The sequence below is a fragment of the Eschrichtius robustus genome, chromosome 14 (assembly GCF_028021215.1).
Source record: "Eschrichtius robustus isolate mEscRob2 chromosome 14, mEscRob2.pri, whole genome shotgun sequence".
In the NCBI taxonomy this organism is placed as follows: domain Eukaryota; kingdom Metazoa; phylum Chordata; class Mammalia; order Artiodactyla; family Eschrichtiidae; genus Eschrichtius; species Eschrichtius robustus.
The window spans coordinates 75,067,223-75,090,274 of NC_090837.1; the positions used below are offsets into that span (position 1 = coordinate 75,067,223).

At 38.3% G+C, this 23,052-nt stretch overlaps 1 protein-coding gene across 3 annotated transcripts in view; it reads right to left on the minus strand.

Annotated features, from left to right (window-relative positions):
* The window catches only part of DYM (dymeclin), a 385,877-nt gene that overhangs the window by 66,725 nt on the left and 296,100 nt on the right, over positions 1-23,052 (minus strand). For 2 of the 3 annotated variants that reach the window (XM_068563051.1, XM_068563052.1), the window contains one exon: positions 9,058-9,240. The exons of the other annotated variant lie outside the window; for it this stretch is intronic. In XM_068563051.1, coding sequence (XP_068419152.1) covers positions 9,058-9,240 — 183 coding nt within the window. The remainder of the gene's footprint in view (positions 1-9,057; positions 9,241-23,052) is intronic. 3 annotated transcript variants of the gene reach the window in all.

Here is a 23,052-nt window from a genome sequence, read left to right on the forward strand (position 1 = left end):
TCTTCTGCAATTTTTGGGAATAGTTTGTGAAAGACAGGTGTTAACTCTTCTCTAAATGTCTGGTAGAATTCACCTGTGAAGCCATCTGGTCCTGGATTTTTGTTTGCTGAGAGCTTTAAAATGACTGATTCAATTTCATTGCTTGTAATTGGTCTGTTCATATTTTCTATTTCTTCCCGGTTCACTTTTGAGACACTGTGCATTTCTAGGAATTTGTCCATTTCTTCTAGGTTGTCCATTTTATTGGCATACAGTTGTTTGTAGCAGTCTCTTACGATCCTTTGTATTTTTGTGGTATCAGTCGTAACTTCTCCTTTTTTGTTTCTGATGTTATTGATTTGGGCCCTCTCTCTTTTTTTCTTGGTGAGTCTGGCTAAAGGTTTATCGATTTTGTTTATCTTTTCAATGAATCAACTCTCAGTTTCACTGATCTTTTCTATTTTTTTCAGTCTCTATCTCATTTATTTCTGCTCTGATCTTTAGGATTTCTTTCCTTCTACTAACTTTGAGTTTTGTTTGTTCTTCATTCTCTAATTCCTTTAGGTGTAAGGCGAGGTTGTTTATTTGAGATTTTTCTTGTTTTCTGCAGTAGGCTTGTATTGCTATAAACTGCCCTCTTAGAACTGCTTTTGCTGTTCCATAGATTTTGGGTCATTGTGTTTCCATTTTCATTTGTCTCCAGGATTAAAAAAAACTTCCTCTTTGATTTCTTCAGTGACCCTTTGGTTGTTCAGTAGCATATTGTTTAGCCTCCACGTGTCTGTGTTTTTTTGCAATTTTTTTCTTCTTGTAGTTGATTTCAAGTCTCACAGCATTGCGGTTGGAAAAGATGCTTGATATGGTTTCAATTTTCTTAAATTTACTGACAGTTGTTTTGTGGCCTAGCATGTGGTCTACCCTGGAGAATGTTCAACGTGCACTTGAAAAGAATGTGTATTCTGCTGCTTCTGGATGAAATATTCTATATATATCTATTAAGTTTATTTGATCTAATGTGCCACTTAAGGCCAGTGTTTTCTTACTGATTTTCTGTCTGGATGATATGTCCATTGATGTAAGTGGGGCTGCACAAAGTGATCTGAAGATGAACAGATGACCCCTGCAAATGTCGTGGGTTATATTATAGCAACAGAACTCTGAGCTTAGGGAACCCAAATCTCTTATTAATGGTCAGTAAGAGTGTCTACCTTTTGCTCCAGAGGGAGACAAAGACATGCTCCCATCTTTACCCCACCTGATCCCAGGTATCTGCACAACTCATGGTCTACCTCCTTCAAGTTTGAGCTCAAATGTACCTTCTCAGAGAGGTCTTCTCTGACTGCAGTCTTTAGATTTGCAATATCCCAACCCTATTCCAAGTAGCACTAACTATTCCTCTTTCTTCTTCTTTTTTGGCATTTTGGCATACGCAACTAGGTAGATATTGATGTCATTTACAGAGCTAAGGCAGACTGCAGAAAAAAAAGCAGATTCATTTTGTGTTTGATTTTTTTTGAAGAAAATAATGAATTCTCATTTAACCTTGTTCGACATTTGTGGGACTGTTGTATAGGCAACTGAATGAGCTAGTTTGGAGCTCAATAAGAACGGTCAGGTCTGCAAATACAGAAAACCTAGTGTAAACTTTACACTGTCAAGAGATAAAAAAAATAGTTCTTGCCTTTACCATACCACAAAACTACTGTTGTTCACTGTCTCTGTCCTATACTTATATTCAGCCATGAAATTTCTTTCACGCCCTCTCTTGTTCGGTTTGGTATTTCTATTTTGTCCTGTTGCTTAATTCAGCCAGATCATATCATCTTATGAGTTAGAATGGAGGGTTATGTACCAGTGGCTAACAGTAATTTGGCTACCTGAAAGCACATGTCTAACTCCTTCGGCAGAAGTTAAAAGTACTCCAAGGTTAGTCACTCCTGTCTCAGACATTCAACATTGCTTAATGTCTTAATGAAAAACATCAACTCTCAACTCCCTGTCAGCTAAAAATAACAGTAGATTCATAGTCTCCTCTACCAACACTTTTCAAGGTTAACTCCCTGAAAGAAGAAATAGCAAAGGTTTGCTTAAGCCAAGATTTCAGCAGGAGCATTTAGGGGAGGGAAGGAGAAGGTAAAGTGCTGAAAGAGGCAAAAGTAGAGATGTTATTTATATCTTTCTCATGGTATTCTTTTCAAAATATGTAAAAAAGAGTTTAAAATGATTTTGAATGAATCTCCAGTGTGTCCAACGCTATTTTAGATGATAGTATTCAACAAAAAGTTGTTGGAAAATCTGCTCATTTGGAATCTTATTTAGGTTTATCCAAGTGAATGTTGAAAATATGGAGTTTATAATGAGAAGATCCGGATTCAAGGCTGAGTGATTTACTAGCTAAGTGACCTTGAGCCAACCATTTCACCTCTGAAGACTCGCTCTGCCTCCTTCACGAGGATAATTTAAGGGTCAAATGACATATGGCGTATGCAAATAGCCCTCAATGATAAAGCCCTACGCAAACATGTGATCACTATTTAAGAGGATTTTTTTTTTTTCGTATTGCTGCATGGCTTGTGGGATCTTAGTTCCCTGACCAGGGATCAAACCCAGGCCCCGGCAGTGAAAGTGCCAAGTCCTAACCACTGGATGGCCAGGGAATTCCCTAAGAGGAATGATTCTTAGGTGGGGATCTGTGTTAAAATCACCTGGGAAGGCTTCTCTCAGCCTGCTGGTTTCCTTATCTGTAAAGTGGGATAACTGTAACTAGTTTACTGGTTTAAGAAGAATAAATGAGTAATATCATGTAAAGGTACTTAGCCTCATTCCCAGCACTTAGTAGGGACTCAAAAATGTTTCGGCATATATTTATCTAGTTTTAAGAACTACACAACAGCACACAGCCAAATGTTTACCCAGAGATTGCATTTTTCACGAGTACAGTTGGAGTGTCAGTAAGTGGCCAACTACTGACAAGGACAGGAAAGTGAGCACTGGATGTAAATCCAGTTTAACACCCTGCTTTTATTTCCATGTGGTGATATACTGTGAGAAAAACAAGTGAGGTCCTTTCTATTTCCTCATCTTTACTCTAATTTTCACCTCTTGCAAAGGAGACTAAGTTTCAAATGGATGTAGTTTAAATCCTTTGCATGGTTCGTGTGTGTCCTTTCAAAAAACAATATGGTCCTTCAGGGTTATTTTTAAGGATGTCAACAGCCGGGTTACTAAGAAGGGAACATCACTTTCACCACTGGTGGAGTAAAGACTGATTTGACATTATTAGAAGTGAACTTGAAGGAGAAAGTAAATTTCCGGGTTTGTTTTCAGATGTTTTCAGGCAGTGAATAGGCAAACCAATGAGAAACTGTAGGAACATTTAGTGAATGGGGATAGTAGTCAGGCATGATGACTACAAACAAGGGTTTTATTATCAAACTGCCTCGGTTTGAGTTCTGGCTCTATCACTTTCTGAATATGTGATCACAAGCAAGTTAAATCTTTCTAAGCTGGTTTCTTTAACTGTAATTGAAAATTAAAATGAAATGTACTTCCAAGTTTGTTTTTTAATGAAGATTAAGAGAGATCATGCATGTAAATGCTTAGCAAGCATGCAATAAAAGCTAGCAACGCTAATGATGAGATGAAGAGAAAAGGAGCAAATGGTTTTTGATGTGGTTTAAACATTTAAAACTAAATAATCCAAACAATGTATTACAACATGATCATTTATCATCTATTACAGTTATGACCACAGGAAAAAAGAAACTTTGGTTAGTCTTTTATCAGAAACAAAAAGAAAAAAATGCACTATTATGAAAAGAGGTATTGGTAATTAAAGAGAAAACATTTCCGATACACTGCAGATATAGATTATCTGACATATATTGTGCACAGTTCAGGTGACTATCCAGAGAAAGAAAGGTAGAATGAGTGAGTGAGAGAGAAGGGGGAGGAGGAGGAATGGAGGGAGGGAGGAAGGGAGGAAGGAAGGAAGGAAAGGGTAAAAGGAGAAAAAAGACAGGAAGGAATGAAGAAAGAAACTGAAATCAGAGAGGTCCAGAGAACGGCAAAAGTTATGAGACAAGGGGCAGGGGTTTGCCATAAGGGCAGACTAAAACGATTAGGATGACGCAGGTTAGAAATATGAAAGCTAAAAAAGGATGTATTGGATAGTTCTATAATTCAAAGATCTGGATAAACCTTGGAAAAACCAGGATATCCTCCACCCTGGAATGTGAAAGAGATAAATTTATAAGTATTATAAGAAGATATTATTTTAGCACTTCAGTGCTTTTTCCTGGGTGGTAGGCTTAGACCCAATTAGACATCGAGAGGCTCAAGAACATAATAGCGGTCTCTGTTTACCTTGTATACACTTGAAATTTTTCATAATAAAAAGTTTTAAATATTTAAAAAAAAAAAGAGTGTAATAGGCCACACTGGGCATAAGATTAACTTAAAAGGACAGAAGGCCAGGAAAAAGAGCATGCCAACAGCACAGCCCCAGGCTTTGGTTTTCCCTGGGAATACTCACAGCAGTCTCAGGGCTGGTCTTTGGACCCTCAAATGATAGCGCCAGTGTGAGAGACTGAGACTACCATGGGCAGATCCAATAGCCACCCTAGCTTAGAAGCCATGTCCCAAACAGAAACCAATACCCCTTGTGATAGTCTCAGCTTCTAGGTCCCTGAAAAGGACATGCCTGGCTATGAATTTTTTCACTCAGGGAAGCCCAAAGCTATATAGTCCTTTCAGTCCAGACTCAACTTACCATTCAAATGTCATTCTATCATATTCTCGTTTTATTACAGCAGTGTTACCTAGTAACATGGCTGACATTCCACCTTCATCAGATTTCCAAGGAACAGAGCTAAAAGCAGCTTAACCCGAGGCCAATTTCCCATGTAAAAGAGAAAAGGGTTTTGTTGAACCTTTCCTCACATGCACAGTGAATCTTAATCTCAGTATTCTACTCCCCAAAATGGTACAAGCAAGAAACTAGAAGTGAATTTGGACAAATTCGTGAACAGGCTGGCTAGAAATGGCTTTTTATTTTATTTTTTATTTTTTAATTTTTTTTGGCCGCACTGCGCGGCTTGCAGGATCTTAGTTAGTTGACTACCTCGTTGTCAAAAAGCATCTGGCCAACAGAAAAAGGTAGAAATAAGCTCTGATGGATGTCCCTTGGGCAATCATTTGTTTCATACTCTTGTTACCACTACTTATCAATTTTAAAAGGAGGCGCTTTTCCCATTAAACAAGAAGGACATGGGGCCAGAGAAGAAATATTTGGGAAGCAGCTTGGGGATGCTCTCACACATCCTAAATATCAACACATCTACATGGGAGTACTGGTTCATAATGGTGAGAATTTAAAGAATATAAATGTCAAGTCTAACTCTAAGATATAAACATGCTCATTTGAAATGATGTTTCTGCTTTATCCTAACTGCAAGGATGACAATAGTACCCAGCTGCCCCAGTTCTGTTAACGATATCTAAATAATACTGATAATAGTTTAGGAAAATGACAAGAGTGTGTGTGGCAAAATAATTTGCTATAGCTGCAACCATTAGGTATATAGTTGAGGTGACTTAAGGAAAGCTCATGAAAACGCTAATTAAACTGACAGCAAAGAGGTTTTTGTTTTGTTTTGTTTTGTTTTTAACATCTTTATTGGAGTATAATGGCTTTACATGGTTGTGTTAGTTTCTGCTATATAACAAAGTGAATCAGCTATACATATACATATATCCCCATAGCCCATATATCCCCATAGCCCCTCTCTCTTTCGTCTCCCTCCCACCCTCCCTATCCCACCCCTCTAGGTGGTCACAAAGCACCTAGCTGATCTCCCTGTGCCATGTGGCTGCTTCCCACTAGCTATCTGTTCTACATTTGGTAGTGTATACATGTCCATGCCACTCTCTCTCTCACTTCGTCCCAGTTTACCCTTCCCCCTCCAATGTCCTCAACTCCATTCTCTACAACTGCGTCTTTATTCCTGTCCTGCCCCTAGGTTCTTCAGAACCGTTTTTTTTTTTTCTTTTTAGATTCCATATGTATGTGTTAGCATACGGTATTGTTTTTCTCTTTCTGACTTACTTCACTCTGTATGACAGACTCTAGGTCCATCCACCTCACTACAAATAACTCAATTTCGTTTCTTTTTATGGCTGAGTAATATTCCATTGTATATATGTGCCACATCTTCTTTATTCATTCATCTGTCGATGGACACTTAGGTTGCTTCCATGACCTTGCTACTGTAAATAGAGCTGCAATGAACATTGTGGTACACGACGGTTTTGGAATTATGGTCTTCTCTGGGTATATGCCCAGTAGTGGGATTGCTGGGTCATATGGTAGTTCTATTTTTAGTTTCTTAAGGAACCTCCATGCTGTTCTCCATAGTGGCTGTATCAATTTACATTCCCACCAACAGTGCAGGAGGGTTCCCTTTCCTCCACACCCTCTCCAGCATTTACTGTTTGTAGATTTTTTGATGATGGCCATTCTGACTGGTGTGAGGTGATACCTCACTGTAGTTTTGATTTGCATTTCTCTAATGATTAGTGATGTTGAGCATCCTTTCATGCTGACAGCAAAGAGTTTTAATTTTTATTGCTGTTTACCTGCCATCATTACACAGCAGTGATATGGAGCACATCAATGAACAGATCTGCAACAGTATACATAGTTGTAGTTAAACTCATGTAATTGTGTGGATTCCAGAGTATTCAGCAGTTTACAGAACTATGTGTTAAGAGTCTGGAATGGGGAGCCTGGTTATAGTTCAAAGCTGATTTCAATTAAGTACCGAACAAGTACACAGGACTCTACTGGGATGAGCAAAAATTAACCTACTTGGGTAAACTGGTTTAATGAGAATGGATAGAGATGCTCTTAAGTATCTTAAATGTGATCAGAGTCCATGCCCCCATTTATGCATTGCTGTTATCCTGAAAGAAGACGGGGAGTTTTCACTTTAGAGGCCACTCTCACCCTCTCTTCCCCACCCCCAATTTTACCCAGCCTCTCTCTACCTCAGCTTTTAAAACCCTCACAGATGGGCTTACAGACCCCAGGCAGGAGCCTGGAGGACTCTTAACATGAGGACACTGATCAGTCCAAGAAATAAGACTTAGTGATATTGACAGGAGGGGCTCAAAAGGAAATGGCCATCTAATAGGAGTTTCATAGAGAGGAAACAGCAGGACACAGAGAGAGAGAGAGAGACAACCGGGAAGAAATAATTAAAATGAGTATTTGAACGTTCTGAGCATGAGCCTCTAGACTCAAAGGACCCTCCAAGCGCCAAGTGCAATTGACCAAGGCACAGCAAACCCCCATGAAATTTCAGGACACAATAACAGAGAGATCCCAAAAGCTTCCCAAGACAACAGGTCATGTGTAAAAAGCGAAGAAAAACATTTTCAGACATGAGAAACTAAAAAATAAAAAAACCTACCTCACATACACCCTTTCCCTAGAAAGCTACTGTAGTATATGCTCCACCAACATGAAGCAGTAAACCAAGAAAGAAGAATTCACAGGAGCCAAGATCAACCAAAGGAAACAGGTGAAGGAAATTCCCAGGAAGATGCTGCAGCTCGGCAGGATAACCAGCGTACAACCTGGCTGGAGCTGGAAGCAGCGCTCCAAGAAAAGAATGGAGCTGAGAATTTGATGTTTGACTATTTTGAGAGGAGTTTTAGAGTTACATCAGAAAGTCTGTACTTGTGTTAGTGACTGGATATTTGCAAAACATAACCAAGAAACGCCTAGAATCCAGAACATACAAAGAATCTACACAAAGATAAATAACTCAGTAGAAAAAACCGGCAAAAGACTTGAATTAGCGTCAGAAAAGAGGAAATCCAAATTAAAACTATAATGAGATGCTATTACAAAACTGACCAAACTAAGTGTTCATGAGGATGTGAAGCAACAGGAATCTTATACACCACCAGCTGAAGAGTAAAATGGCAGCACTCCAAGGGAAACGGTTTGGTACGATACATGTTATGCAGCGGATCCACTATGAGGTGTACACCCTGGAGGAAGGCGTGTATGTGTGCTTACTTATGATGGAAATTATATATTCATACGTGTGCAATAATTTAATTATTAAAAATCTCCCTAAATGTAAGTAACACAAGGACAGGGATGGTGCCTCTTCTGTTTCCTCTTGTGCATTATGAATCTGATTAGCTATGCAAGAGATTTTTGTGGAATCAAACTGAACTGGGAAACACTAATACAACAATAGAAAGTTTAGCAGAAAAACCTTTCTAAAAAGGACAGGAGGTGAAAGTTCATAGACCTGTGAAAAATGTTCAATCACACTAATAATGAAAGAAATAAAAATTAAAAACAATAATGAAATACCATTTTTGATATAAAAGGACAAATATTAAAATAATTATAATAAAGCTGTAAAAGTATAGTGAGATAGATCCTCTCATACATCACTTGTAGAAGTTATAAGGTGATACACAGATGCATTAATTGTACAATACTTCTGGAAAGCAATTTGACATGGGTTGAGTCTTGAAAATACTGATCTCTCTGACAGCAAAAACTAGTACAATTCCAGTTTTAAGACTACTTCAAAAAGAGAACTAAAAAAGGTGAGATACGATGTATTTACAAACTGATAATTATAAATTAATACAAAATATGAGAAACAACCGAATGAGCAATAATGGGATAAGGGTTAATATATTTTAGGACCTCCATAATACAGGTTATACAAATACTGAAATGTGAGATTTTCAAAGAATTGATGATATCACAGAAAAATGTTAATAATGTTAAGTAAAAATGGCAGAATACAGAACTATATAAAGTATGATCTCAATTCTACTAAATATACATGTGTGCGTGTATATATATGTCTGTATATAATACATACACAAACATACGGAAGGTGACAATTGTTATAGCAGAATAGACAGCAAATAGAGTTAACGTTCAAGAGACTAATTATTGCAGTTTTTTATCAAGGTTTGTTAAACTTTCTCTACTTTAATATTTTAAAAAGAATCATAATAAATATCTCCATCTACACTTACCAGATCAATATTTTGCATGATATCCTGAAATGAAGGATGCGTTCGAAATTGTTCAAAGAGATCTCGTTTGTAAAGAAGTGCATACACCAAGTTCGGATTGTGATGAAGAGAATTTGTCAGGCAGGAGTTGATGATCTCTAACATCATTCGAATCACTTCTTCGATGACATTTAGGTCTTGTGCCTGATAAAGAAAGACAATCCCCATATAGAGTCTGTGTTTTTCTCCTTGACACAGAATTAATTAGAATGAGGGCAACTGCTTTGCAATTCAAACAGCATTGGAAAGATCATGCAAAAGAACTCTTCAAGATTACTTCTGTCAAGAATTTTTAGAATTAAGTTTACCAGTTACTAAAGGATTTAAAATCTTTTGAATTTAGTATGGTGATAATTATAAATTTCACCTAATAAATTATAGACTTGCCAATCTAGAAGGAAATTTGGAGCTTATTCAGTCCTTTGATTAATAGACCCTAATTTGTACTCTTATCACTGTATCACCCTAAATCATTAGACTTGCACAGTACAAAGTGGTGGTAGGGTCTTACCAATTCCAAGAAAAGTGTCTAATTCAGAATACGACCTCATTTTTCTGCACTGTCATTTCAACGTCCATAGTTACAGATAAAGAGCCTACTGTTTTGTTTCTGCTTCCTCAGAGTCAACAGTCTTTGGGAATCTGAATGTGGAATAGTTATAAGAGCAAAACTCAAAGTAAACAATCAATATCTCTCTTGAAAGAAAGAACAATGGAAAGCAAAAACACAGGTGAATACAAGACTTTCCTTCTCCTCTTGGGTTTTCTAAATTATGTTTGACAGCTGAAGCAGAAATTATAACACTGTCTGATGTGGTTCTCAATGGATGTAAAGGAACACCTAAGACAATTACATTATAAACCAGGGAGAGCAAAGGGATTTAAATAGGGGACGGTTTCTACATCTCACTTGAACTGGTAAAATGTCAACACGACTAGACTGTGGTAAGTTATGTATGTAAATGCCTAGACTGAATTTATACAAGGAGACAGTATACACAAAAATACTACTGATATATCAAAATGGAATTCTAAAAAAATGTTCAAGTAACCACAGGAAGGCAGTCAAATAAGACAGATGAGAAACAAGGAACAAACAGAAAGCAGAAAGTAAAATGGTAGACTTAAGCTCTAACATATCAATTATTACATTCATTGTATACGGTATAAATATAATCATTAAAACCCAAAGAATGGCAGAGTGGATAAAAAACACATGACCCAACTACATGCAATCTATAGGAAACTTCAAATATAAAACTCACTTTAAATAAAGTTAGATAGAAAGTAAAAGAATGGAAAAAGATATAACATGCAAATATTAACCTAAAGAAAGTAGGGATGGCTATATTAATATCTGATAAAGTACACTTCACTTCAAAGACTGTATGGCCTACAAAATAAACAATACTAGCTGGTGCCTTACAGAAAAGTTTACCACCCCTGGTCTAGCAGACAAAAAGGTATACTTATTTCCATACAATTTACCTCCACCTGCATTGTTTTAACCATAATGTCCAGCATTCAATCAAAACTTATGAGATAAACAAAAAGCAAGTAAAAACAATCCATGTCTAAGAGACAAAGTAATCAGCAGACTCAGAGATACACAGATATTGAAAATATCAAATAGGGAATTTAAAAGAATTATGATATACAAAAATCTACTATGAGTCTATAATATGCTTACATTGATGGGGAATTTTAGCAGAGTTGAAAACTATAAGAGGGAAGTTCCCTGGTGGTGCAGTGGTTAAGAATCTGCCTGCCAATGCGGGGCACACGGGTTCGAGCCCTGGTCTGGGAAGACCCCACGTGCCACAGAGCAACTAAGCTTCTGTGCCACAACTACTGAAGCCTGTGTGCTCCAGGGCTTACGTGCTGCGACTACTGAGCGCACCTGCCGCAACTACTGAAGCCCATGCACCTAGAGCCCATACTCCACAACAAGAGAAGCCACCACAATGAGAAGCCCACGCACTGCAGTGAAGAGTAGCTCCCACTCGCGACAACTAGAGGAAGCTTGCACGCAGCAACGAAGACCCCATGTGGCCAAAAATAAAATTAAAAAATTGCAAAAAAAAAAAAAAAAAACAACTATAAGAAAGTAACACGTGGAAATGTTAGAATTAAAAAAAAAAAAAAAAAAAAGGTAATAGCAGTAAAGAATATCTAGACAAGTTCAACAGCAGACTTGAAAGAATCTTTTAGAGATAATGGCTGAGCATTTTTTTTTAAATCACAAAAGAATCGAACAACAGATCCAAGAAGCTCAGAATAACTCCAGAGTATTCCCTAAACAACCCCCCTGACCCAGACAAGAAAAAAACCACACAACGAGATGCATCATATTCAAACTACTGAAGACCAGAGAGAAAGAGAAAATCTTGAAGGCAGCCCAAGGGAAAAACAGATTAAATACAGAGGCACAAAGCTAAGAACTACGGTAGACTCCTCGCGAGGAATTATGCGAGCCAATCTAAATGGAGCAGCACTACTAGAGTGCTGAAATCAGAGTCAAGCAAGAATTCTATCACTAGCAAAAATGTCTTTCAAATAAGAAGGTAAGATACTTTCTCAGACTAAAAAAAGTTGAGATGATGTATTACTTGCACACCCACACTGTAAGAAACGTTAACAGGAATTTCTTCAGACAGGAGGAATATGAAACTAGACAGAGCTGTAGATCTACACAAGGAAATAGAGACATTTTTATTTTAAATCATTCTAAAAGAAAACTGATTTCAGAAACGAAACAGTAACAATGTATTACAGGTTTATAGTACACGTTAAATATGTAAAATTTATCAAAAAGTCCTTCTACTAATGGGCATCCGATTTATTTTGTTTCCTTGTTTCCATAAACAAGGCTGCAATAAGCATCCTGGTAGATCTCTTCTTATATATGGGCACTCTTGTTTCTCTGGGAGAGGTTCCAGGAGAGGGATGGCTGAAAAGGTTGTGTTTTGTAAAGTTAATAGATGTTGCCAGACATTGCTTAAGGAGCTATAACAACCTATTTACAATGACAATGTAGGAAGGCTCCTGCTCTCATTTTCTCACCAACAAGTGTAATTGTTCTTTTTAATATTCACTGCCTGAAAGAGTCATCAGTTTTTAATAACGTTATGTCAAAATTTCCCACAGTGATTAAGTATTTATCAATTCCTCTGAGTGATTCATGTATTCAAAGTGACTGTAGGTTCACGATTGGCCTCTTTTTAAAAACGTTATCATTATGTATTGCTTCTCTTTATTCATAAGTGTATGTTTTACTGATATTAATATTGCTGGGACTTCTCTGGTGGCGCAGTGGTTGAGAATCCGCCTGCCAATGCAGGGGACACGGGTTCGGTCCCTGGTCCGGGAAGATCCCACATGCCACGGACCTACTAAGCCTGTGCACCACAACTACTGAGCCTGCGCTCTAGAGCCCGCGAGCCACAACTACTGAAGCCTGTGGGTCCTAGAGCCCACGCGCTGCAACTACTGAGCTCAAGCGCCACAACTACTGAAGCCCGTGTGCTCTAGGGCCCACGTGTCACAACTACTGAGCCCGCGTGCTGCAACTACTGAAGCCCGTGTTCTGCAACGAGAGAAGCCACCGCAATGAGAAGCCCACGCACTGCAACAAAGAGTAGCTCCTGCTTGCTGCAACTAGAGAAAGCCTGCGTGCAGCAATGAAGACCCAATGCAGCCCAAATATATATATATATAGCTATACCATCTTTATTTTGTTTACCATTTGCCAGGTATATCTTTAATTTTCAAACTTTCTGTGTTACTGAAAACAAATATGGTTAAAAGCAACTATGCTGCTAGGCTTTATAATTTTTAAATCTAATCTAATAGTCTGACTTTTGAGTTTAATTCACTTACGTTGTTATTGTTGATATCTTTGGAATTTATTCCTACCATCTTGTTTTGCGACTTTATATCAGTTATCTATTGCTGTATAACTAACTACAGGCATACCTCATTTTACTGCACTTCACAGATCCTGTGTTTTTTTTACAAATTGAAGGTCTGTGGCAACCCTTCATTGTCAGATGATGCTTAGCAGTTTTTAGCAATAAAGTAATTTTTAATTAAGATATGCTCATTTTTTTTTTTAGACAGTATGTTATTGCATACCTAATAGACTTAGTGTAAACATAACTTTTATATGCACTGGGAAACCAAAAAATTCGTGACACACTGTATTGTGATATTCGCTTTATGCAGTGGTTTAGAACCGAACCTGAAATTATCTCCGAGGTATGCCTGCTCTTCGAAGCTTAGCAGCTTAGAATAGCAATAATCATTTGTTTTGCTAACAATTTGGGCTGGCCTTGGTGGGAACAGTTTGTCTCTGCTCCATACGGCTTCACATGGGGCTGCCTGAGTGGCGGTTGGAGAATCTACTTTTATGACAGCTCTCTATCATAATATGCCTGGCAAGTTGGTGCTGGCTGTGAGCTGGGGGCACAGCTGTGGGTGGGGACCAGAGCCTTTGATTCTTCTTTGCATGGTCTCTTCTGGGCTGCATGAGCTTCCTCACAGGTTGAAGGTTCCAGGAGAGTCAATGTTGGAAATCACTTACTGTCACCGCCATTTAGTGTTACTACCAAATGGTGCCACACACTATTTATTGAGGAGTGGCAAAGTTCTAGAAGAGCACATGAAGCAGAAGATGTTGTGGCCGTCATCTCTGGAATGTATAACCTGCCATATTTGTTTGCCATCCTTTATAAGTTTACCTCTTCCAAACCTGTCTTCCCTTTCCAGCTTCTGTTGAATTAATAAAGCTTTTTGTTATCCTGGCCCCTCCTTTTCCTCTCTGCTGGTTTACAGGCTAAAGATAGCATTTCTATTCTTACAGGGGTAGCCCTTAAAATTTTAACATACACATCCAACTTTAAAAATACTGCTGTCTACCTCCTGAACAAGATCTAAGGAGGTTAACATACTTTCACTTCTCCTTGAACAGCAAAGCCCCTGACCCCATTCTTCCTTGTTTCGTTACAGTAGCTTAGGTTTTTAATTTCATCTTTTAAAAAACCCCATAAATTGGTTTTTAAAAAGTCAATGGTTAACTAAATTTACAGATGAATTTCAGTGTATACCACTCTTTCTCGCATTCCACTTCTTTACAGATCTATTCTTCTTCTATTTGAAGTACATCCTTTAGTAGTGCTTTCAGTGAAGTCTATGGCTAATAAACTCTTTTAGTCCTTGTATGGTTGAAATATGTCTTGATTTTGCATTCACTCTTACATTACATTTTAACTTATATATAAATAAGAATTATAGTTAGAATTACAGTTACTTTCTTCTGCACTTTAAAGATACTGGTTCACTTTATTCTGGCATCTATTTTTGTCATGGAGAAGTTTATTGCAAACCTAACTATTGTTCCACTGTAGAAAATCTTTTTGATAGCTTTTAAGATTTACTTTTCATCCTTTAACACTCTTGAGTTTCACAACCATGTGTTTAGGTGTTGATTTATCTTTATGTATCCTGCTCAGTATTCAGATCATACTTTTCATCTGACAACCTAGTCTCTTCCATAAAGATAACCTGGATAATTTTTTCTCGTTACCTTCCAATTTACTAACCCTTTTTGATAGTACCCAGGTTAGAACTTATTTTGTCTACTGAGCTTTCAATTTTAATGACTATAGTTTTCATTCTAAGCTTTCTAATAGCTCTCTGAGTCATCTTCTTATTTCATTTCTCCCTGTTTTTATTTCATAATTATTTATTCATCTCAATGAATATTATATCCTTCATTTATCTTTGAGGGTATTAAAAATACTTAGAGTGCTTTCAAAATTATCCTATTAAATTTTAATTCTCTTTGGATAAATTTACCTTACTTATGATCATGACTATGTTTGCTGTCTTTCTTAGTATTAAGTTAGATTTTGGCATGTATTTTGGAACTTTGGTTGTGTAGGCTCATCTGATGTAGCTTAATCCCCCCAAATCTACAGGTCATGCAGCAGCTTTCTAGAGCCCCCAGTCTGAAACTAGGTCTCATTGTTGGTATCTCAGGGCTGCTGCTCTGCAGTTACATTGAAGGCAGTATGGGCAGGGTCCGTCACCAAGCCACATCCCTCACAATGGGCTCAAGATCCCATCGTGAGGCTGGTTCTATGTCCTCCCACCTCCCTAGGCATAGAACTTAACCGTCATTATTAGTACCTCTTTTCAGGCTCTTTTCAGTAAGTGGTCTATCCCAGCTCTCAGTTTCTACCAGGGAACCTGGCACTAGCATGCTGCCTCTCACTGGGCCCCTTAGTGCTACGCCTGCCCTGCAGCAGTTGAGCTCCCAGCCACTCCTGCCTCCTTCCAGGCCTGAAGCTTGGCAGCCTCACTGCTTCAGACCTTGCTATCTGCATTGATGGCTTTTTCTATTTCTGGTTGATCCTGAAGTATCTATCTCATTTTGGGGTGTGGCTATGTGTTTTAAAGGTTCTCTTGTTATAGTTCATCTATTACATTAATGTTTTTGGAACAAAGGGAAGGGATTAGCCTTCATATTGGGAACTATCAAAATAATCTTGACTATAGCTCTCTCAATTATATTTTCATCTCACGTTGGTACTTGAATTAGTAGAAGAGGAAGAAGAGACTTTGAGTTTCAGAATTCTCTCTCAAAGTCATCCAAGAGCAACCCAGTACGACGTTATGACTACTGTAGTAATACAAGTCAGAATATTAGCTTCTGCAGAATTTTATGTTCACAGGTATTCACACCCATTTATGTTAAGTCCTAATATATTAAACTTAAACATCAAAAATGAATTACCTCTTGATAGCTTACAATTTCTGCTTTCAAACATATTGATAGTTAATTCTCAATGTTTTAATATGTAATTTGCTGCAACAAGCAGGGTAATATACTCAATTCCCAAATAGGCACCTGCTCATTTAAACCCAAACCAAACTACTGACCATTTATTTTATTCCCAAGTCAGGTGAAGTACAAACTGGAAACTTTACGTCAATAAGCATACTCCACGGTAGTTTTCTTTTTTTTTTTTTAATATTTCTTATTTATTTATTTATTTTCCTTATTTTTTGGCTGCTTCGGGTCTTAGTTGCGGCACATGGGATCTTCGTTGAGGCATGCGGGATCTTTCGTTGTGGAGTGCGGTCTCTTCGTTGTGGCACTCGGGCTTCTCTCTAGTTGTGGCATGCGGGTTTTCGTGGCGTGCGGGTTTTCGTGGCACGCGGGCTCCAGAGCGCGTGGGCTCTGTAGTTTGCAGCACGCAGGCTCTCTTGTTGAGGTACTTGAGCTCAACAGTTGCGGTGCGCGGGCTTAGTTGCTCTGTGGCATGTGGGATCTTAGTTCCCCGACCTGGGATCAAACCTGCGTCCCCTGCATTGGAAGGCAGATTCTTTACCACTGGCCCACCAGGGAAGATCCTCCACGTTAGTTTTCACTTTGCATTAACCAATCTGACTGAAGCTCCTTAAGGGTTATACTAACCCTCCTACACTTATAGGAGTTACTAGGTATTTTACTTAACTTCTTTTTTATTGTTTCTGTGACAAGTCCTAATTCTAATGCTATCTTTTAAAGATTATTTTCAGCTGCAGATTTACAAATTAAATGACAAGGACATAAAGCTTCTCTGACATTACTCAAATCAACTGAAAATATAATGTAAGAAGCTACAGCAAAGACATTTTATATGATATCATATTTTGTCATATTGTCATCATACTAGGAAGCATCCTGTATATTTTAATGTTATAAAACAATTATAAAACAAAAATGAGAAATTAAACATAATTTAGAAATTAAAAATAAGTTTAAATTAGGGAGTGGTTGATTATAATTTTCTGACAATATCTATTTTAACATGTAACACTGTAAATCATTTAGATTTTAGACATTATTACAAAAAGCACAAAAAATAACTGCCTTTGCAAAGTGGATAAATTAATGCAATTACTATAACTGCAAAGAATCGCATCTCTTAGTTTTAGATATAACTGCTAAATTACACTTTTATTAATTTACAAAACTGGTCCTTTAGGGAAGTGTATAAAAAAATGGACTTACATTTATGGAATAAGTTTTTTAAAAAAGACAGGTTTTAAAAAACTAACAAAAATTAGCTTTGTCAGAGATAATATCAGATGGCTCATTGGTAGAGAAGCAAAATACGTGGAGAATATTGTGCCTTTTTCATTCATGGTATTTTCTTTTTAGTACATACAGCTTCCATTCCAGGAATGGATCCCTCGTCAAACAGACTCTCTTCTCAAAAAAAAAAAAAAAAAAAAAAAAAAAAAGGCAGACTTATTTTATTGTAGAAAATCTCAAATGTAAAAACAAGGGCCCTGAGAAAATGGCTCCATTTTCAGATGTTTCTGATGGTTTTGTGCATGGTGGTAATGAACACTGAACATGATCTGTGCTAAGTAGTGAATTTACGTCAAACGGACAAGCTGGCAGTTGTGGGAGTATCTTACCCTGTCAACAGCAGTCATGGCTGCTTCATTATATAAACTTCCTTTTCCTTTCAAGAGGGAATTTATACAGTTAAATAGTTTCAAATAATTTATTTTTAGTTTCCTTAAGAGAAGCATATGTATCTTGTTTGTATTAGTTTTGGGGGGATTCCAAGAGAGCTGTCTAAATTTCCTGCATTTTCAGCAGAAAATAAAACCTTCAACAAAATTAATGGGACTTTGCCGAAGTGGGGAAGAGGGGGGAGGAAGCCCATAAGCAAAACTCTTTTTAAAGTTAACGCGCAAATGGCCTTCAAAGCCAATCATTCGGTGATGGAGTCTTGTTATCTCTATGTTGTTAAAATTCACTGGCACACACGATGAAAAGCTTTGTGACCACCATGTTATTTCCAGCCAGCACTGGATTTGTTCCAGAATATCGAGCTTCTGATAGTGAGAACTAGCTTTCTATTACATGCAAAATCACAGCTGAAGAATCAATCCTGTGACCAGAGGAGATGATGCAGAGGGGAGGAAGGGGGAGGGCAGAAGGCTGTCCTCTAGCACCACCAACTTGGGTAAAACGATGTGGTCATTTTCTCCATTCCTTGGACAGGGTCTGAATGTGGCCCACAAGCCTAAGCTAGAACCCTGGGAAGGCTGTTATTTAAAACATGCTTACTGGTGGCAGAAAGGCAAGATAATGGTGGCTGCCAGGGGCCATGGGCTAACTTCACATGTTTTCCCATACCTGGAAAACAGCCAGAGAACACACAAAAAAGGAACATTCTGATTGAAATCCAGGTAGGCTGCAGCCCCCAACAAGCAGTTACCCTTAGCAGGCTACTCATACTGGGCAGCAAGTGGGGTGCCTAACAGTGCTTCTTACCCCTCCCCAGGCCCTCCCACTGGCAGAAGAGAGGAAGCACACACCCGAGCTTGGAGTTTTTCATATTGTTTTTAAAAATGCAAGGCTTTGTATCAAGAAATAGTGTTCACTTCCATTCTCCAAAATACACTGGTGTTGGGACTTCCCTGCCCTGGCAGTCCAGTGGTTAGGACTTCACCTTCCAATGCAGGGCATGTGGGTTCAGTCCCTGGTTGGAGAGCTAAGATCCCATGTGCCTCGCGGCCAAAAAAAACCAAGACATAAAAATAGAAGCAATATTGTAACAAATTCAATAAAGACTTTAAAAATGGTCCACATGCTGGGAAAACTGGACAGGTACATGTAAAAGTATGAAATTAGAACACTCCCTAACACCATACACAAAAATAAACTCAAAATGGATTAAAGAACTAAATGTAAGGCCAGACACTATCAAACTCTTAGAGGAAAACATAGGCAGAACACTCTATGACATAAATCACAGCAAGATCCTTTTTGACCCACCTCCTACAGAAATGGAAATAAAAACACAAATAAACAAATGGGACCTAATGAAACTTAAAAGCTTTTGCACAGCAAAGGAAACCATAAACAAGATGAAAAAACAACCCTCAGAATGGGAGAAAATATTTGCAAATGAAGCAACTGACAAAGGATTAATCTCCAAAATTTACCAGCAGCTCATGCAGCTCAATATCAAAAAAACAAACAAACCAATCCAAAAATGGGCAGAAGACCTAAATAGACATTTCTCCAAAGAAGATATACAGATTGCCAACAAACACATGAAAGAATGCTCAACGTCATTAATCATTAGAGAAATGCAAATCAAAACTACAATGAGATATCATCTCACACCGGTCAGAATGGCCATCATCAAAAAATCTACAAACAATAAATGCTGGAGAGGGTGTGAAGAAAAGGGAACGCTCTTGCACTGATGGTGGGAATGTAAATTGATACAGCCACTATGGAGAACAGTATGGAGGTTCCTTATAAAACTAAAAGTAGAACTACCATACCACCCACCAATCCCACTACTGGGCATATACCCTGAGAAAACCATAATTCAAAAAGAGTCATGTACCAAAATGTTCATTGCAGCTCTATTTACAATAGCCAGGACATGGAAGCAACCTAAGTGTCCATCGACAGATGAATGGATAAAGAAGATGTGGCACATATATACAATGGAATATTACTCAGCCATAAAAAGAAACGAAATTGAGTTATTTGTAGTGAGGTGGATGGACGTAGAGTCTGTCATACAGAGTGAAGTAAGTCAGAAAGAGAAAAAGAAATACTGTATGCTAACATATATATGGAATCTAAGAGAAAAAAAAAAAAAAGGTCATGAAGAACCTAGGGGCAAGATGGGAATAAAGACACCGACCTACTAGAGAATGGACTTGAGGATATGGGGAGGGGGAAGGATAAGCTGTAACAAAGTGAGAGAGTGGTATGGACATATATACACTACCAAATGTAAAACAGATAGCTAGTGGGAAGCAGCCACATAGCACAGGGAGATCAGCTCGGTGCTCTGTGACCACCTAGAGGGGTGGGATAGGGAGGGTGAGACGGAGGGAGACGCAAGAGGGAAGAGATATGGGAACATATGTATATGTATAACTGATTCACTTTGTTATAAAGCAGAAACTAACACACCATTGTAAAGCAATTATACTCCAATAAAGATGTTAAAAAAAAAAAAAGGTCCACGTGAAAAAAATCTTAAAAAAAAAACAAACCCAAAATACATTGGTGTTTTATTATAAAACCAATGTCCTTCCAGATCCTATAAAAAGTAATATCTAAGTAAAATAATTCTCTATGAAGATGTATTGCCTTTTTAAAAATGGCTTTGACATTGTACTGAGTGCCTCCCATCACCCCACTCTGAGATACAAGAGTCCCAGTTCCAGTTCCAATTCTAACAGTAACTAGCTGTGTGACTTTAGGTAACCACTTAACCTGAGTTGCATTTTTTATTTGCAAAAATAAGTGCTTGTGAGATGTAAAAAATCCCTTCCTAGTCCTAGCTTCCTTAAAGAATGTAGAAAATACTGAATTTAGAAAGCAAATTTTATTAGACTAACCAAAAATGTAACTAATGTAGAAAAATCTTAGGGTGACCTCAAACTTCAGTAAAATTCAGAATTTACTTTAGATTATCGCAGCACCTAAAATAGTGTCACTGTTCGTTTACAATGGAAAAAAAAAATCCCAACAAACTTTGAGAATAAAAATGTATAAGGCTAAGTTTGAAAATAATCAGTCTCTAAACCAAGGAACCTACTGACTCTTCTATAACTCATTTTTTTCAGTGTTTGTTAATTATCTTTGATATTGTTAAGGCACAGAAGGGAAATAATCTCTAAGTTGTATGTCAGGGATTTCACATGAACGTCAGAGACCTAATGATGCTTGGTGCCCTTTTTTCATTCATTCTTGGGAAGAAGGGTAGGTGGTGCTAAGAAGGGCAGTAAAGAATCACATATAAGAGAGCTATTTACAAAGCAGAAATAGAGACACAGATGTAGAGAAGAAACGTATGGATTCCAAGGGGGCAAGGGGGGGGGTGGGATGAATTGGGAGATTGGGATTGACATATAAACACTATTGATACTATGTATAAAATAGATAACTAATGAGAACCTAGTGTATATAGCATAGGGAACTCTACTCAGTGCTCTGTGGTGACATAAATGGGAAGGAAATCCAAAAAAGAGGGGATATATGTATATGTATAGCTGATTCACTTTGCTGTACAGTAGAAACTAACACAACATTGTAAGGCAACTATACTCCAATAAAAATTAAAAAAAAAAATAAAAAGAAAGCTGTAGCGCTGATATTTAGAAAAAGGAAAAAGAGAGGTAGCTACAAGTTCGTAGAGAGAAGTTCTAGAATGGGTTCTAGTCTCAGTTTTGCCATAGACTGGACAAGTCCCTTTCTGGGCCTCAAATGTAAAACTAATGGGCTCTTTGGGCAATGCAGGGAAGCATTAAGGGACTCAGACTGACTTCTGCTTAGGATGTGGAAAGCTGCAAAGAATGTCATCTCCTACCCTAACAAGGAGGAATAGCCAGATAATTTAACAAGTCAAAAGTCTTCTTAAGGTCATCAGAGAATAGTTCTGCAAGGTAATGAAGTGAAATGAATTCCCAAGAGGGACAAGTCCCTCTAAGGAAGGAAGGAACACAAGCACTCCCTCGCTTTTGGCAGAGTGCAGGCAGAAGAGGTGGTCTCCACAGAAATGGGTAAGAAGAAATCGGCTAAAACTTTAATGAATTCTTAAAAGCTAAGTGTGGTCTAATGTTTCAGTCTGGAAAGCGAGAAACTCAGATACAGTGGAGTTTGCACTCAACCAAAAGTTCTTTTCCACTGGACTCAACCGGGTGCTCATGAGCCCCTGTATTTGGCTCAAGCTTGCAGAAGGTGACCAGCTGCAGCTGGGGGCAGGCACCAAGACTCCGTAACTTCCCAGACATTCTTCTCATGCTAAGCAAAAGCCTTAAGCTATCGGGACAGCAAACCCTTTCGGCCTAGAGCACAGGCAAATTTCCACTGCTTCTAGGGGAGAAGTAGGAACATAACCCACCTGCCTCTGAAGAGAAGCAAGAAACCCTCTCACCCCCAAGACACAGGCAAAGATCCATTCTTGCTGGTGGAGGGATAGAAGCAAAAACCTTCTAACACTAGGGTTGGGGCCAGGATCCCATACCTATACCAATACCAAGCAGAGGTCTGCTGTCACTGGGGAAGGGGCAGAAAACTCCCACTCAAGGCCCACCACAGATACGAGGCAGAGTCTGGTTGCCAAGGGGAGGAGGAGCAAAGATGCTGAGAAAGCCCTATCTCTAAGACCTGGATGCACCCAAGGACTCCTCAAGATTGAGGCTGGACCAGGACAATAGAAATATTCCTTCTCTTCTCTAACTCCACTGCAAGGACTGCTGAAAGCAGAGTATGATAAAGGAACACTGAAAAAACAAACAAACAAACAAACCCAGGCCCACTCTTTAAGCACAGGTAACAACTGCTGGGGAAATTTGAAGTTGGTGGTACAATGAAGATACAAAACCCAAACCCAACTCCAGTCCTAACTAGAATGATCTGACTCCCTGTTAGCAGCCTAGCAGCAGAGGTGTGACCATTTACAGTCATAAATACTTTTTGCTTTAGACTCTGCTGTGCTATACACAATGACTGGCATTGAACAGAAAATTATGAGACACATAAAATAAGTTATATGGTCCATAAGTAAAACAGAATATATGATTTGGTAAATGCTGGGGACAGAGTAGTGCTCCAGACATGTCCATACCTTTACATAGGTTATCATCTAGAGGAGATACACCCTGAGAAGTATTCGGTGCTATGGGAACACTTGGGGGTTGATGCGGGGGCAGGCAGGAGAAAGAGGCTTCCCAGAGGAAGTACAGCAGAGTGGTTAGGAACATAAGCTCTGGAGTCAGGCCTAAATTTGAACCCCAGCTTTAGCACTTACTAGCTGTGTGTCCTTGGGCAATTTACTGAATTTCTTTGAGCCTCAGCTTTCTCATCTGAAAAATTAGAATATTACCTGTTTTATAGGATGTGATTAAACAGTA